Genomic DNA, 17,919 nt, shown 5'->3' with positions numbered 1-17,919 from the left:
GAATTTATTACATAGATAGAATCTATAAGATTTTTATAAAGATTAAATTATTATCCTACAAATATACCTTATAAGATTATATTTTTGTTATAGAAGATTGGACCTTACTTAAATACCTCTTGTTAGGGATACTTGTTATTATAATATATACACATGAGAATATATTCCTCAGTCATAAAGACAAATGAATAAGCTATTTAAGTATTAATATGAAAAGTCCTTCAAAATATAATTTTTTCATTCATGCATAGGATGTTTTGGAAGGGGTCAGAAGAAACTGGTGACTTTGTTTGCCTTTAGGTAGTGAAACTGGATGCTTTACTGTGTAAATGTCCCTAAGATAGAAAAGCCCGGGAGTACAACGTTCAGCTGAGGGCTACGGTTACTTTTAGGATTTGAGATAAAAACACTTAATACCAAACAGTTTTTTACTAGAAAGTAGTTCATAGGAAATTTAAAAATAAATGGAAAGTATGATGTTTCTCTCTTGCCTTAACACAGTACAGTTTGAGCATCCCTAATCTGAACTCCTGAACACTGCACAGTCTGAAGCCTTATCATTGCCAACACAATGTCTTAAGTAGGACATCGTGACAGTGCTACACATCCTGTGTCCTGCTGCCTTCAGGCTGTGTACATAAAGCTTGACAAAACCTAATGAAGTTCCTGTTTAGGCTTGGGCCCTCCCATCCCTGTGGTAGCTCATTATGCTTGTGCAGCTACTAGAAAATTCAGAAAAACCCAGAATCCAAAATACTTCTGGTCCCAAGTATTCAAATAAGAGATATACAACCTATACTAAAAATCAGAACTTGCTAGTACTAATCTGAAAAGAGCTAATTTTAATAAAAAATAAGAAAGTATTATAATGCTGTTGTCATCCCATGAGAAAAAGGTATTAAAATGATTTCTTTGAGATGTTCATTACAAAACTTTACTCGTGTTTGATTGGTTTACATGGCTTTCAAAACTTAGTCTTCAAAGCAAATGCTTCATAAAATGTTGATAAACTTTTTCAAAAGAAAAAAAAAAGAAACTGGATGCTTAGGGATGGGGATGTAATGACTTTCACTAAATCCTTATGAATCTTTTGACCTTGAATTTTAGTTAAATTATGAAGCTATTCACGTATGAGACCTAAAATTACTGAAAATTTTAATTCTTTATCTAAATGTAAGAATTCAATTAAACAGTGAAGATTTTCTTATGTAGTTCCTAGGTGAAGTATACACACACATGTGTTACATGTTTTCACTGTTTTAGTAAGTCTTGAAAAAATGAACATTTGGTTTCTGTTCTTTTGGCAGCATGCATATGCACTAGAACTTCTATTTGATCAGTTACATGAAGGAGCTAAAGCTCTTGATGTAGGATCCGGAAGTGGAATCCTTACTGCATGTTTTGCACGTATGGTAAGACCTTTGTTTTTTATTCTGTCCCCAACATAAGCATGTTATATTTTTTCACTAGTGGTTTTGATGGGTTTTGGGTTTGCTTTTTTAAATTAAGATAGCCATTGGCATGTGCATCACTTAGGATTTTTTTATTAAGATTCACGTATTTATTGGAACGTAAGAGTGACAGAGATAAAGAAAGAGAAAGATCGTCTATCTGCAGATTCATTTCCCAGATGGCTGCAACAGTTGGGGGTCTCCCACGGTGGCAGGGACTCAATACTTGAGCTGCCTTCTGCTTCCCAGCTGCGTTAGCGTCGTGCATTGCACCACAACCCTGGCTCCTAATATAAATTTTAAAAACTCAGAAATCTAATTTTTGAAAAAATTTTAAAGATTTATTTATTTAAAAAAAGAACAGTTTTCAAAAATTATGAATATGTCAAGTATAAAGAACAAGTCACTAATTAAATGCTGTTGCTTTTTTAAAGATTTATTTATTTGAAAGGCAGACACAGACACAGGGAAAGACAGAGATCTTCCATCTGCTGGTTCACTCTCCAGATGGCCACAGCTGACAGAGCTGGGCCAGGACAAAGCCAGGGTCCAGGAACCCTATTATCTGAGTGTTTAGGCTCCACATGTACCTCCACTCCTAACTCTGGTTTCCTGCTAATGCAGACCCTGGGAGGCAATAGTGATGGCTCAAGTGCTTGGGTCCCTGCCACTCATGTGAGAGACCTGGATTGAGTTTCTAGTTTTTGGCTTTGGTCCTGGCCCAGCCTCAGCCATTGAAGGCCTTTGGGGAATAAGTCAGTGGATGTGAGCCCTTTCCTACCTCTCAAATAAGTAAATAAATTTTTAAAAATCTCTGCCAACTGTTAGTGAGGATCTGGATATTTTATTTATTTATTTGAGAGGCAGAGTTACAGAGAGAGGGAGAGACAGAGAGATAGGTCTTCTAAGGTCTTCTGTCTACTGGTTCACTCCCCAAATGGCCGCAACAGCCAGAACTGGGCCAATCTGAAGCCAGGAACCAGGAGCTTCTTCTGGGTCTCCCACGCAGGTGCAGAGACCCAAACACTTGGGCCATTTTCCACTCTTTCCCAAGCCATCAGCAGAGAGCTGGGTCAGAAGAAGAGCAGCCAGGCCTGCCTGGAACCACTGTCCATATGGGATGCTGGTGCTGTAGGTGGAGGCTTAGCCTACTAGCCACAGCGCTGGTCCAGGAGCTGAACTTTACAAAACAAGTAGAAGATCTGTATGTGAGCCCTTATTATGTGCCAGATACAGTTCTAGATGCATAGGATACATCAGTTTAAAATATTAAATTTTAAAAACTGAAAGTTAATTAAGTTAATTAAAAGTTAAAATTAAAAATTAAATTTTAAAATTCCTGTCTCCCTGGAGCTTCCATTCTAGTGAGTCTGATTACTTATCGACAGCAAATTACATGGGTTCTATTCCAAGATGTATCCATAAATCCCAACTCAATTAGACTAGAACCTTGCAGTCTGGACTCCAGGCACAAGATTTCTTGTGATCAATCTGATTTGATTATCTGAGCAAAGGTAAACCTATTCTCCAAGGTGCTTTAGTGGGGCCCTGCTTGTGCTCTGCAGAATCCTATACTAGTTAAGCCACTAGCAATAATAATTGAAGCAGATAATGAAGGCACTTTTCCTAACATAATAGAGGCTCTGGGAGCTCTGTTTTGCCTAGCAGTTAAAACGCTGGTTAAGACACTCATGTCCCACACTGGAGTGCCTGGGTTCCATTACTGGCAGATCCTGGGAGGCACTGGTGGATGGCTCAAGTGGCTGGGTTCTTGCCACCCACATGGCAGACCTTTGTATTTGCTCCTAGCTCCCAGACTCAGCCTGGCGCACCCCCAGCCATTTCATGCATTTGGGTAGTGAACCAGTAAGTGGGAGCTCGCTCTCTCTTTATCTCTCTCAAATAAACAAACAAAAATTAAAAAAAAAATAACCACTAATAAAAGCACCATCTTCATTGCAAATAAACCTATAGAATTATGTTCAAACTGGGTCCACTCTATTGTCTCATGCCAGATGAGAACTTGGAAGAATATAGTTTGGAAGCTACTGGCTACCATCTTGAGTTCACAAAGGGTAGAGCCTGATAATGAAGCCAAAAGATAAGGGAAAGTAAAGCTGGACCATGAACCAGAGAGAAACCCACTTTCTTTTTTTTTTTTTTTTTTTTGACAGGCAGAGTGGACAGTGAGAGAGAGAGACAGAGAGAGAAAGGTCTTCCTTTTGCCGTTGGTTCACCCTCCAATGGCCACCGCGGCCGGCGCGCTGCAGCCGGCGCACCGCGCTGATCCGATGGCAGGAGCCAGGATCCAGGTGCTTTTCCTGGTCTCCCACGGGGTGCAGGGCCCAAGCACCTGGTCCATCCTCCACTGCACTCCCTGGCCATAGCAGAGAGCTGGCCTGGAAGAGGGGCAACCGGGACAGAATCCGGCGCCCCAACCGGGACTAGAACCCGGTGTGCCGGCGCCGCAAAGAAACCCACTTTCAATAACAATGTCTGGTTGTCTTCTAAACACAGCCGCACAAGATACCAGATACCCCACTAGACTTTGCCATTAATGTAAACTAAATAAATCCCCTTGTAGTCATTCCAGTTGGGGCTGAATGTTCTGTCTATCCCCAGGGACAGCAACAACAAAATTCTAAGTGATGAGGTGGGCAGGTGTTGTGAAACAGCAGGTTCTCTGCCACCTGTGATGCCTGCATCCCAGATTAGAGAGCCAGTTAGAGTCCTTACTACTCCATCTACTTCTTTATTTTTTTAAACATTTATTTATTTATTTGAAAGAGTTACACACAGAGAGAAGGAGAGGCAGAGAGAGAGAGAGAGAGAAAGAGAGAGAGAGAGAGAGATCTTCCATCTGCTGGTTCAATCCCCAATTGGCTGCAAGGGCCGGAGGTGAGCTGATACAAAGCCAGGAGCTAGGAGCGTCTTCTTGGTCTCTCATGCGGGTGTGGGGGCCCAAGCACTTGGGCCATCTTCCACTGCTTTCCCAGACCACAGTAGAGAGCTGGATTGGAAGTGGAGCAGCTGGGGACTCGAACTGGTGCCTATATGTGATGGTGGCACTGCAGGCTGCCGCTTACCCGCTACACCACAGTGTCAGCCCCCATCTATTTTTGATCTATTAACTCTACCTTTAAAATAATAATAATAATATAAAAAACTTAAATGTAATGCTTCTCACAAGTTTTCTATGAGGTAGTGTTTTAAGTGCTTTTCATGTATTCCCTTATTTACTCTTCATATTCTTTATGAGGTATATACCATTTTCCTCCTTGTTTTGTAGAAGAGTCAAACCCAAAGGAAGAGAAGTTAGTTTACACATTTAGAAAGTTAAACGTGTTAATTAAATAATGACTCTTAAGTATGAACCTGGATAGTCTGACTTCAGAGTATTTATTTTGAAGATTTATTTGCTTACTTGAAAGAGTTACAGAGAGAGAGAGAGAGAGGTCTTCCATCCACTAGGCCAGGCTGAGGGCAGAGCCAGGAGCTTCATCAGGGTCTCCCAAGCACTTGGGTCGTCTTCTGCCCTTTCCCAGGTGCATTACTAGGGAGCTGGATCAGAAGTGGAGCAGCTTGGACTGGAACTGGTGTGCATATGGTGTGCTGTTACTGTGGATGCTGGCTTAACCCGCTGTGCCACAGTGCCAGCCCCTAGAACCTCTATTGTAGTAAATTGTTATCGATATTTGGGTCCTTTTTCTTTTTCTAGTAGCAGCAGTAGAATCATTTGTAGAAATCCCTCCTCAAAAAATATTTTATATAATATTTTAACATTCAAACTTGGGCTTTTAGATGAAATTTAAATAAAAAATGATTGTACTACCATACAATATTAGTTTTAAAAATAATTTATTTTCATTTTATTTGAAATGCAGAGACAGAAAGAGATCTTGCATCTGCTTGTTCACAATATTAGTTTTAAAAATAATTTATTTTCATTTTATTTGAAATGCAGAGACAGAAAAAGATCTTGCATCTGCTTGTTCACTCCCCAGATGCCTATGACAAACTGTGTTAGACCAAGTCAAAGCCAGGAACCCAGAACTGAATCTAGGTCTCCCACATGGGTGGCAGGGACCCAATTACTTGAGCCATTATCTGCTGCCTTGCAGTTTATCCAATAGCAGGAAGCTGATTGGAAGCGGAGGAATCAGGATGCAAACCAGGCACTCCAATGTGAGATTCAGCTTCCCAAGCAGCATCTTAACCACTGCACCAAATGCCTACCCTTAGCTAAATATTGGTAGATAAATCATACTTCAGAGTTCTCGGTTTAAAAATTAGAAATCTGAGAACAACATCAACAACAACAAAAAAAACAGAAATGCCTTTTTGTATCAGTATTGCCACAAATAGTTTTATAAATCATTGTTTTATACCTTTGTGAAACCAGTAGTTAAGAATATTATACTACTGTACTTTGAATGATTTGTGATTACTTTAAAAGTTACTGTATATGGTGAAATGGTCATCTTTATATTTGATTACTGTTCATAGCCCTTCCCTATATTTCTACTAAACTGGGGTCTTTCTGCTCTTTATTTGTTAAACTTCTTATTTGTTGAAGCATTAAGCCTTTACATTAAGCATTACAGTCAACTGTAATGCAAATTAAAAATGTTATCTGAAAAAGTGAAAGAAAGGAAGAAAGAAGAAAGGGAAGGGAAGCAGGGGTGGGGGGAGGAGGGTACAGGGGAAGGGAAGGAGGGAGGAAGGGAAAAGCATTATATTCTTAGAATTGTATTCACAAACTGTTAAAAACTGATTAAAAATAGAATTCTAAGAAGTAATTTTTCTCATTATTATAACTATAATTTATTTTAGTTTCTTAATTGCTTAAGTATAACTATTCAATGAGGGTTGTAGTTAAGAAAGTTATGTGTGGTAAAGTATGAGAAACTGAGCATGTAGCAATCTAATAGGAGGCTTAAGCTGTTTCATTTTTATTTCCCATTGCAGAATAAGACTTTAAGTAAGGAAACACTTCAGTGACACTTGAGAAAAATGAATTTACCTCAATGAGCTATTGAATTGTTTTTTTTTCCAGGTGGGATGTAGTGGAAAAGTCATAGGAATTGATCACATTAAAGAGCTAGTAGATGACTCAATAAACAACGTCAGAAAGGATGACCCAACACTTTTGTCTTCAGGGAGAGTGCAACTGGTTGGTGAGTACATGAAGACTTTAAACACTTCTTCTCTGCAGGAATTTTATTTTTAGAAGCTCCTATACAAGCTAAATAATACTTAGAGCTAATTATTGCATTCTTCTGCATTCACTTTTAGCATCAGATATCAAAACAATGACTCTTTCTGTTCACCTGGTGGATGTATAGCACTGTATCTCTTTGTGATTTTAATTCTGTGTTTTGTAACCAGTGAGGCTTTCATGTGTTTGACCATTGGGTTTCCTCAGATATTAGATTGTATTTTTCTTTGCTTTATAGGGGCTGTAGAGTCTAGCCCTTTGTTGGCTCTGTGTAGCCCTGTGTGGTTTACCTTTTCATCTTATCAGTACCTTATTGATAAGTATAAATTCTTAATTTTGATATATTTAGGCTTCCCAATTTTTTTCCACTAATTTCCATGTCCTGTTTAAGGCTACTCTAAAGTCATGAAGATATGTCCTTAAGTTATTTTAGTTATTCGCCTTTAGGTCTTTGATCTTCCTGACGTTGATTTCTGTGTGTATCAGATACAGGTCTGATTATATTTTTTTCCCATATGAATATCCAGTTGTCCCAGAAAAATCTGTCCTTTCCCTATTTTAAACCTGCAGTACTGTAATTCTTCACACCATTTGATCTGAATGGATTTTTTAAGCATAACTTTTTTTTTCCAGTGGGGGACGGGCGAATGGGCTATGCTGAAGAAGCCCCGTATGATGCTATTCATGTCGGAGCTGCAGCCCCAGTGGTGCCCCAGGCAGTGAGTTGGGATTTTTTTTCTGTGTTTCATTCAACTAATAAAACTTTGAAACATTTATATAGAATGGACTTCTAGATGTTTGAAATATAACTTTGATGTTGTGCATTTTGGATACAGTTAGCTGGCCCTCCTCTTTTTTCTCATATGTAAATAATTATGTAAGTGACATGAAAATCACTAGATCCCAGCTCATGGCTGTCTTACTTGAAGCAGTATTCAAGTAAGAACTAGGACAACAATAGAATTGGGAAATTCCCTCTGGAGTTCATGACCTGATAATCAGTTTGATGCTATTACATACCAGCATATATACTATATTAGGTGCATGGGAGATAATGGAAAGATTGTACATTGTACCCTCACAAAGGTTGTATTCTGCAAGAGATATATCATCCAGATAACAGGGAATTTAATGCAATTACAGCATGTCATTAGCTTATGAAATATATTGGTTGGAAAACAAAATACATCAACAAGGGAGAGAATTTTGCATAATCAAGGAGACTTCATACAGGGATAGAAGTTGAACTGAATATTAAAGAATACTAGGGTTTATACAGTTGGTTATGAGAAGGAAAGATTTTCCAGAAGAGAATATTGCGTAGTCAAGGAAATGTTCAAGGTACAGTATTGATTTTTCATTTTAGTAAGATTCTGATCAGGTTATGTTAACCCTTAATAATCTTTGGATAAATTCACTGTAATCCTAGGCCTCTATAACCTAGGAGTTTTGCATAGCACTCGACTGGATGACCAGGAGTGGAAAGTGAGAGTTTCTTCTGCCCAGTCTCATCCGCAACCTAACCTAAAAATTTTGATTGTTGTTACTGTTTTGGTGTGTTTCCATCAGTTATGAAGAATGTGGAAGTTGGGCAGTTTGTTGTGGACATTGATTTACTGCCCATTGGCTGAATGACTTTCGGAAAAATGGCTCATTGTCTGCGGTTCTGTTGGTTATCTGTTTCTTAAAAAAGTCCAAGCCTGTGGTTGTAATACATATTAATTGAAGTATTAATATAATGTAGAAAGGTATCCAAATCATAAATGAACAGCTCAGTGAATCTGCATATATGAACACATGGCCAAAGGGTTCTTAATCTTTTTTCTTTTTTTTCAGCTTGGGAACATAGAGTAAACAGTCAGAATCTGATATAGAACTGTGTTTCATGAAGGGGTCGGTGCAGGGCTCATCTTTCACTAGAACCCATCTCAGGGTACAAGGGACATTTGTCAACTTGAACTTAAATGTTGTTGTAGGATTTGAAAATATTAGGGAGATCCACATATATTTTATTAAACTGTAAGACAGCTGTGCCATGGGGCTTTGCAGTTTTAAGATAGCAGAGTAAAATGCTTACGCCTCCTCTTGGATATCACCCCCAAGCCAACAAACAAAAACACAGATTTCATCCTCAGTTAAGTAGGAGATCACACCTGCAGTTATTGAACTCCACAGTGTATGGTGCTGGCGGTTGAAGAAAACCAGAGACTACAGTGTGGAATGTCAGGGCAGAAACAGTTTGCTCTGTAGGACTCAGAGAAGGCCTGGGAATTGGAGTGAAGCATGGATTGAAGAGGGGCTGCTGCTTGGAAACTCTTCATGAGGAACAGTCAGCCCTACCCAAGAAATGGTCCAAAAACTGAATGACATGATTTTCTAGCTTGGAAAGATCTACTGGGTGCTCAGTACAATGCATTTTTTCAGTCTTTTTAAAAAAGAGCTACAATATCTTCATCAAATTTTAGGATATTGGGCATGAGAAGAAGATTCTGAAAGACTTGAGAAAAATAAAACAGACCATCTGGTAAGAATTGGTAATCAGAATTGTATCAGACTACAAAATACCAGCATTAGAATCAGACCTGAGGAGCAAACCATCAAAATTCTGAACTGAAATGATTTCCAGCCTAATTCTATATGCACAGATATCACCAAACAAATAGAAGAAAGATAGTTTTAGACTTACACATCTGAATCTCTTTTTCAAAATATTCCATGCTGGGGTGGCTGTTTAGCCTGGTGGTTAAGACGTTGGTTAAGATACCCACCCATGTTACCCATAGGAGCACCTGGGTTCCATATCTGACTAGCTTTGTGCTAATGCAGATCCTGGGAGGCAGTGTGATGGCTCCTGCCGTTCAGTGTGGGATCTGACTTAGTTCCTGTCTGTCAGCTCCAGCCTGGCCTGGCCTAGCCCTAGCCATTCCAGGAATTTGAGGAGCGAGCCAGCAGATGGGAACCCTCTCTCTGCCTATCTGTCTTTGTTCCTCAATGGTTCAAAACCAGAAAGAGAGAGCCATGGGATCTAGGGAGTAGAGCGTTTTGCTGAAGGGGAGAGGTGGTGGGAGATCCTAGGATTATTGCAATGGGAAGTCCCAGGATGAAAGCTGTACAGGCCTGGAGAACAAACAGTTCAGGTTTGGAGCAAGAGGAGGAAGGCACTAGAAGAGAGTCTACAGGAAAGAGAACACTAATGGAATGAGTTTGATTGAAAATTTCATTGAGAAGCTGTTTCAGCTAGAATGATTAGAGAGTTACAATGAGAATTAAGTGATGAAAAAGGAAAAGCCTTCAGTCTTAGCTGCAGGGGAAATAAAACTGTTGTATAAAGAAGGAAACTTTGGGGCCGGCGCCGTGGCTCAATAGGCTAATCTTCCGCCTTGCGGCGCCGGCACACCGGGTTCTAGTCCTGGTCAGGGCACCAGATTCTGTCTCGGTTGCACCTCTTCCAGGCCAGCTCTCTGCTGTGGCCCGGGAGTGCAGTGGAGGATGGCCCAAGTCCTTGGGCCCTGCACTCCATGGGAGACCAGGATAAGCACCTGGCTCCTGGCTTTGGATCAGCGTGGTGCGCCGGCCGCAGCGGCCATTGGAGGGTGAACCAATGGAAAAGGAAGACCTTCCTCTCTGTCTGTCTCTCACTGTCCACTCTGCCTGTCCAAAAAAAAAAAAAAAAAAAAAAAAGAAGAAGAAGAAGAAGGAAACTTTGGATACCTCTTGGCTTGGCAGCAAAATATATTTGAAGTCCTAACTGAAAATTAGTTTATTAAAAAAATGTTATTGGCTGGATTGGGGAAAGGCAACAGAACATATGGATATATTAAGAGAGCTCAATCCAGGGGCCAGTGTTGTGGTGTAGCAGGTACAGCCACCACCTGTGACACAGGTGACACCAGCATCCCATATGGGCACTGGTTTGAGTTCCAGCTGCTTCACTTCCACTCTAGCTCCCTGTTAATGTGCCTGGGAAAGCAGCACAAGATGGCCCAAGTGCTAGGCCCCCTGCACCCTTGTGGGAGACCCAGAGGAAGCTCTAGGCTCTTGGCTTCATCCTGGCTCTGCCCTGGCTGTTGCAGCCATTTGGGGAGTGAACTAGTGGATGGAAGATTCTCTCTCTCTCTCTTTTTCTCTCTCTCTGTGTGTGTCCCTCTCTTCTTTCTGTAACTGCCTTTCAAATAAATAAATTTTTTTTAAAAAAATAGAGCTCAATCCTTATCTAGCTTATAATTTATAATATAAAAATAACAATAGAAGACAGAGCTAAAAGGATTTTACATTGCTTGATTTGGGGAACAAGATTGGGATGGGAGAAGAAGTTGTTGTTTTGTTACAAACTTTGAAATGTAGAAAAACAAAGAATACTTGCAAGTATTACTTTGATAAAAATTAAAATGGAAAAAATAATATAGGCTAGCTGATAACCAAAATTTTAATTGAGGATGTCCTTAATGCTATCCAAAGTAAGATTTCTTCATTATTGTTTTTGAATAATGATGATTCATAAGGCTGTGTTCAAATGGTAGCATATGACTTGAACATTTCAGACTGGAGAGACTTGTTGGGTAGTCTTGGTTCTTCATAGATAAGGGGTCACCTCTAATACTGCGGAGACTCCGGCCTGCCTTCCCTTCTCACGCCAGTATGCCTCAATTTATTCAGAGCTAAAGTATCCTTACCTTCGCTTGAGTGACGCCCTAGATCTTAAACTGAGAGACAGATTTCTTACTGATTTCCTACACTTCCCCCTTTTGCCCAGTCCCCACTCTTCCAGTCCACAAAGATTCAAAATAGGCACATAAGCTTTAGAATTTTCTGCTTTTGCCCTTGGCCGTCCCAGGAGGAAGTGGCCCATAGGAAGTTCTACAGGAGGTGGTTCAGTTCAAACATTCTGTGTCCTTCAGTTATACCAGGGACTGTGTTAGATACTAGGAACACAGAGATGAATAAGGTGCAGTCTTTGTCCTCAAGGAGCTTGTAGTGGTTTAGTAGAGGAGGCTGATAGGCTGAATAACAAGTCTATCAACATATGGACAAGGGAGCTTAAAAAGTACAGGGAAAAAGTGTATCATGAAATAACTGCATGGATTTCAAAATATTTTGTAGAAAAATGCACTTATCTTTTAATTCCATGTTTCCATGAACTTTTTGAAGCCCCTTGTATATAGTAAATGAAATACATTTCTCCCTTTTGCCCATGGACACTGAAAATTGTTTACAGTGATGACTAAGGGTTTGACTGTTCATATAAAATCTGTAACTTGGTGGGTATGTGTTTTTCTTTCTCTGCAGCTAATAGACCAGCTAAAGCCTGGTGGAAGATTGATATTGCCAGTTGGTCCTGCGGGTGGAAACCAAATGTTGGAGCAGTATGATAAGCTACAAGATGGCAGCGTCAAAATGAAGCCTTTGATGGGGGTGATATATGTGCCTTTAACAGATAAAGAAAAGCAATGGTCTAGGTGGAAGTGATTTTATCTTCTGCTCTTTTCTTCTTCCACACGTGCAAGGTGAAAGGGTGTGAATTTTAAGACATTAGATTGTAAGAGCTGTGTGTTGGTTACCACCTTCATGCTGTCATTGAAACATCAGAAATTCATTACATTAAACGCAAGACATTTTGCATGATCTACCCTTATGATTTAGCTCATATTTTTGGGAAAGGGAGGGTGAGACTTGGTTGGCACTCAGGGTTTTTTAGTAGGTTTTTCTTAAGAGACTATCAGTGGCAGTTCAGTACTTTCTAAGGATATTTTACTGTCAGCCACTCTGTTTCTGTAGGGATAATCATTATCATAGCTGTTGTGTGGGCACAGAAACAAAGGCTTTGGTCTGGAAAAGCAGGGCCCATCACGTCCTGCCTTGTTTGCTCTCTATTCTGCCATTGTTATAAGGAGAAAGAGAAAGATCAGTTGTCCCACTTTTTAAAGCTGTCAAGATCCCAGAGAGGACATCCATCTTTTAGCTGGTTTTCTCTTTTTTCAGTCAGATTCATGGATGTCTGACAACCTGTGCCTGTTTTAAAGTCAGCTGTCTTTCTCTCCCTTCTATAGACTAGGCCAGCCAAGTTTTAAGCTATTCTGGCTAAGTTCTGAGGAAGGGGAGGGGCTTCTAAGAGGTACCCAGCGAGTGCCCAGGTCTCACAAACCCACCCAGAGGGCTAGCACCAAGCCTTAGAGTCTTCATAGCATGGCCCAGTGCTTACCGTTGGTTCATTTTCATCAAAATCAGAATTTTGTTTCAAGCCTTTTCTCTGCTCCCACTCCCCTTGGTGAGGGGGGGTAAGACCCGAACATTCAGGTGCTGGCAGCCAAGTGAGACTGCTGGAAGGCAGATGCCAAAGTGAGAAAGGCTTTCTGTAAAGCCTCATTTCAGAATCTGTTTTTATTTGACATAGAGAGTCATATTTTAAGATAATTATTTTCTTAATATGTAAATGGTGATTATAAGTTTAATAGACCTCTCAATTTTGTTTTCTGGAAAGAGGAGAGGAACTTTTTGAATGAATATTGACTCGCAAAAATGGTAACGAATCTTTTTGTTCACTGTTATGCCTTATTTAGTAAATTCAGATTGACCTTTTCTTTTCTTTTTTTTTTTTTTTTTTTTTTTGAAATTTAAAAGTATTTATTAGAATCAAGGACCTCCACCCAGAGTGGCATGGAGGGGGCTTCCAAGAGAGGAAAAGAAATTGACCTTTTCTAAGAATCTTATTAGGCTTTGCATTTTGTTCTTATGTAAGGTTATTGTAGTCTTCTTCCTTGAATTATAGCCTGGAACACAGACATTGCCTTTTAAAAACGCGTGTAAACAGCTGTTGGGCTTCTCAGAATCAGATGCGGTTATGACATCTGAGTACCTGTCTTTGTTTCTAACGAGGTTATGCTGTCACATGATTGTGTGGAAGGGGCATACAGAGTTTCGAAGGGTTTTTAATGAAGGGACTTTTCAGAACATGGGAAAGGTTTTGGGAACCAGTAAAGGATGTTGACATGGGAGCAGGGACACCCAGGGTAGTAGTCTGACGCTTTTACCACCCCAGGTCCAAGTGCAAAAAGGGACACAGTTTTACTAGAACCCAGTGGGAGCAAGGACAGCCACGACAGGGCATGGCAGGATTTGAGAAGGAGTTCCTGACAGGAGTGGTGGTGACAGAGGGAAGAGGCCACTCCCAGATCTGGGAATAACCTCAGTGTACCCTCTCTCTACAAGGACGTCATGTGGGTCAGACTTAATTAGGCCATTTGTGGTCTGAAATCAGTTCTCCCCATCACCTTCCCTCATCCTCTCCCTTCAGAACCTCTCCTGATTTTTTTTTTTTGGAAGATTTATTTATTTTATTTGAAAGGCAGAGTTACATAGAGGCAGAGAGAGAGAGGTCTTCCATCTACCGTTTCACTCCCCAGATGGCTGCAACGGCCAGAGCTGCATTGATCTGAAGCCAGGAGCATCCTCCAGGTCTCTCACGCAGGTGCAGGGGCCATCTTCCACTACTTATTTTCCAGGCCAAAGCAGAGGGCTGGATCGGAAGTGGAGCAGCTGAGACTGCAACTGGCACCCATATGGGACGCCGGCACTGCAGGCAGTGACTTTACCCGCTATGCCACAGCACCAGCCCCTCTCTCCTGCTTTTAAAATTTAGGTCTGGAATAGATTTGAGTAGTTGTCTAGTTTTTATGTGCCATTTTCTATCACCTTGAGGCATAATCTATGCTTAAACGGTGTGGTCTTTGTAAATTGCCTTTGGAAAAGTGGCATCTGTTGTTAAGTGTCTGTCAGTGTGGAGGACCTTCTCAGTACCATCCTTCAGCTCCGCCAGTGTGTGTGGCCACTGTGCCAGGCACTGTGTGGGCGCCAGCACTGCTCTCGTGGAGTTCAGAGTCTGGTGGAGAACCAGAGGCCGTGGGAAACTGGCATTCCAGTGCAGTGCGTTTAGACTTGCAGTAGGGAGCGCCGAGGGGGAAGCCAAGCTGTGACGTGGTCTGGATCACATTTCAGAAAGATGGCTCTGGCTGTGGTGTTGAGAGGAGATTGGGAAGGGGCACAATTAAAATTTGTATTTCATTTTAAATAAGTATTTGTGTCAAAATTAGTATCTTGCTAATCTGGCAGAAGTTTTCCTTCCTTTTTGTCCTTAATAGTCACTAGAGTTAATGCAACAGGTCCATTTCTGGTTTGTGAAATTGAGGAATGTTTCAGGGTTCTCCTGCTTTAAGCTCTTTGAGTGATGTGTTCTTAAAGTGGCATGCATACATACACGAAAAAGATGCTAGGAATTGACCATGCATTTCTAAGATTGACAGTTTAGATGCTAGGGAATCCAACTGGTCCTATTGTTTCATATTCTAAATTCTTTTTTCTTGTTGGGATTCTTTTTATGTTTCTCAATGCTTTCTACAAAGCAAAGTACACAAAGCTGTTTTTAACTCAAAACCCATTTATGTATTAGAAAATATTTATGAATTTTGATTGTTGTTTCCTGGTAGTACATCTTTTTATTTGTTTCTTTCCTTTTTTTTTTTTTTTTTAAAGATTTTGTTTATTTGAATGCCAGAGCTCCAGAGAGAGACAGAGAGATCCTCCATCCACTGATTCATTCCCCAAATGGCCATAGTGGCCAGGGCTGGGCTAGGAGGAATCCAGGAGCTAAGAGAGTCATCCAGGTCTCCCATGCAGGTGGCAGGGGCCCAAGCACCTGGGGCATCCTCTGCTGCCTTCCCAGGCACACCAGCAGGGAGCTGGGTTAGAAGTGGAGCAGCCAGGACCTGAACTGGTGGCCACAGGGATTCCAGCTTCACAGGCAGTGGCTTCACCCACTGCGTCATAACACCGCCCCTATTTATTCTTGTACAAGAATATATAAGGCTAAATGTTAACAGCATGGCATTATTACAACCTAATAAGCAGTATTATATATAATTATGTTATATAAAATAAACATACATAGTTACTAACCTAATGGATATATTTAGCACATACTTGTATATCCTACTACTATTCATTGGAAATGACCTGTGAATGTAAATCAGATAAGAAATACATGTTTGTAGAATTTGAATATTAGGAAAAACTGAATAACTTGAAAATTATTTATTTTACTTATGTTTATTTTAGTTTATGAATATAGCATTTTACAGGTAAACTCTATAGACTGGCTATTTTAATATTTGCATGAATTAAAGCAAAAAATATTCTGTAAGAATTATAATGCTGTTATTTAGAAGAATTTATAAAGCAGAATCAGAACTGATGATCTATCACTTAAAGGTAATCCAGGGGTCAGTGCTGTGGCGAAGTTGTATTAGGTTCTGTCTGTCTGTCTGTCTCTCCCCTTGTCTGTAACTCTGCCTTTCAAATCAATAAATAAACCTAACACTATATGGTAAAGCAGCTTATGGTATAGGTAATTTTTAAAATGTTTTCTTGCCCAATTTATGAAGTTGACTTTTTTTTTTTTTGACAGGCAGAGTGGACAGTGAGAGAGAGAGACAGAGAGAAAGGTCTTCTTTTGCCGTTGGTTCACCCTCCAATGGCCGCCGCGACCAGCGTGCTGCGGCCGGCGCACCGCGCTGATCCGATGGCAGCAGCCAGGTGTTTCTCCTGGTCTCCCATGGGGTGCAGGGCCCAAGCACTTGGGCCATCCTCCACTGCACTCCCTGGCCACAGCAGAGAGCTGGCCTGGAAGAGGGGCAACCGGGACAGAATCCGGAGCCCCGACAGGGACTAGAACCTGGTGTGCCGGTGCCGCAAGGCGGAGGATTAGCCTAGTGAGCCACAGCGCCGGCCTAGAATCTTTTTTTTTTTTTTTTTGGACAGAGTGGACAGTGAGAGAGAGACAGAGAGAAAGGTCTTCCTTTGCCGTTGGTTCGCCCTCCAATGGCCACCACGGCCAGCGTGCTGCGGCCGGCGCACCGCGCTGATCCGAAGCCAGGAGCCAGGTGCTTATCCTGGTCTCCCATGGGGTGCAGGGCCCAAGCACCTGGGCCATCCTCCACTGCACTCCCGGGCCACAGCAGAGAGCTGGTCTGGAAGGGGGGCAACTGGGACAGAATCCGGTGCCCCAACCGGGACTAGAACCCGGTGTGCCAGCGCCATAAGGCAGAGGATTAGCCTACTGAGCCACAGCGCCGGCTGGAAGTTGACTTTCTAAAAGACAGATTGTCTGGTAATTGCTTGATCCACCAGGTTCCTATGGAATAGAAGCTCTTGATTTCACCTTCCTTTCAAATTTAATAACTTCAACACTTTTTTAAATGAATTATTTATTTGAAAGGCAGAGCCACAAGCAGGGGGGCAGACAGATTTTCCATCCATGCATGGTTCATTCCCCCAAATGGCTGCAATGGCCAGATCTGGGTTGATCCGAAGCCAGGAGCCAGGAACTTCCTCCAGGTCTCTCACGTGGGTGCAGGGACCCAAGCACTTGGCTCATCTTCTGCTGCTTTCCCAGGCGCATCAGCAGGGAGCTGGATCAGAAGTAGAGCAGCCAGGACATGAACCGGTGCCCATGTGGGGTTCTGGTGCCACAGGCTGAGGCTTTACCCACTGTGCCACAGCACTGGCCCAAAAATTTTAAATTTTATTTTTTATTAGACAATTTCTTGCTATAATAGTACAAGGAATAATTCTTAAGTTTCTTCATCCAGAGTCACCAATTATTAACATTTTTTCACATTTGCTTTCTCACTCCATATATACATATAAGTAATATTTTTAAATTACAAATATTATGTTTCTTTATCCATAAAGTAGTTGAGTGTTTAATGATGTTTTTGGCACTCAGATTACCCTCAAATGTGAGGCATTTAGGCTTTTCGAAGTAATTGTCTTCCATTTATTTTCACTTTTATGACATTGAGGTACAGTTGATAGACTGTGTGAAACTACTCCTTCCTCTCCTCCTCCTCTCACTGACAGCTGCTGGTCCAGTGCCACACTGGCCCAGCGCGTGGTGTCTGGGGGAGCTGCTAGCACTGCCTGTGAAATCAGCCGCAAGGTAGCAGGAGGGTACTTCCAGGTGGTGGATTTTCTCCCCGGGAGTTTGGGTGGAGACTGATGGACTCCACAGCTGCTGACAGACGCTCTAGCAAAAGAAGAAATTTTGGTGACTAACTCGAAAATAAGTGAATTCTAAATTCTCAAGTCGTGATTTTATGATAAATAAAGTATTAGCAATAATGTTCCCACATCTACAAGTTGCAGTTTTTCTGAAATTTCTGTTCTTGTGAGAACTCTTATCTTTAGAATTAAAAAATA

General features: G+C 41.2%; 2 protein-coding genes across 8 annotated transcripts in view; one reads left to right on the top strand and one right to left on the bottom strand.

Moving 5' to 3' along the window:
- PCMT1 (protein-L-isoaspartate (D-aspartate) O-methyltransferase) overlaps positions 1-17,919 on the top strand; it is a 50,335-nt gene that overhangs the window by 31,400 nt on the left and 1,016 nt on the right. For 2 of the 6 annotated variants that reach the window (XR_016234479.1, XM_017338338.4), the window contains 4 exons: positions 1,308-1,412; positions 6,508-6,628; positions 7,303-7,388; positions 11,956-12,125. Coding sequence is in view for 4 of the 6 variants with exons in the window: in XM_017338338.4 (XP_017193827.1) it covers positions 1,308-1,412; positions 6,508-6,628; positions 7,303-7,388; positions 11,956-12,125 (482 nt within the window). In the remaining 2 variants the exon portion in view is untranslated. Of the gene's footprint in view, positions 1-1,307; positions 1,413-6,507; positions 6,629-7,302; positions 7,389-11,955; positions 12,182-17,919 lie in introns of all 6 variants that reach the window. The other 4 variants (XR_016234478.1, XM_051836839.3, XM_051836840.3 and 1 more) reach the window with 3 other exon arrangements.
- LRP11 (LDL receptor related protein 11) overlaps positions 17,489-17,919 on the bottom strand; it is a 45,939-nt gene continuing 45,508 nt past the window's right edge. For both annotated transcript variants that reach the window (XM_051836829.3, XM_089333628.1), the window contains one exon: positions 17,489-17,746. In XM_051836829.3, coding sequence (XP_051692789.1) covers positions 17,649-17,746 — 98 coding nt within the window. In that variant the 3' untranslated portion in view covers positions 17,489-17,648. The remainder of the gene's footprint in view (positions 17,747-17,919) is intronic.

The sequence above is a fragment of the Oryctolagus cuniculus genome, chromosome 5, assembly GCF_051225735.1.
Source record: "Oryctolagus cuniculus isolate XC-2025 breed Fujian yellow rabbit chromosome 5, ASM5122573v1, whole genome shotgun sequence".
Taxonomy (NCBI): Eukaryota; Metazoa; Chordata; class Mammalia; order Lagomorpha; family Leporidae; genus Oryctolagus; species Oryctolagus cuniculus.
This window is presented reverse-complemented; position numbering and strand designations above follow the sequence as displayed.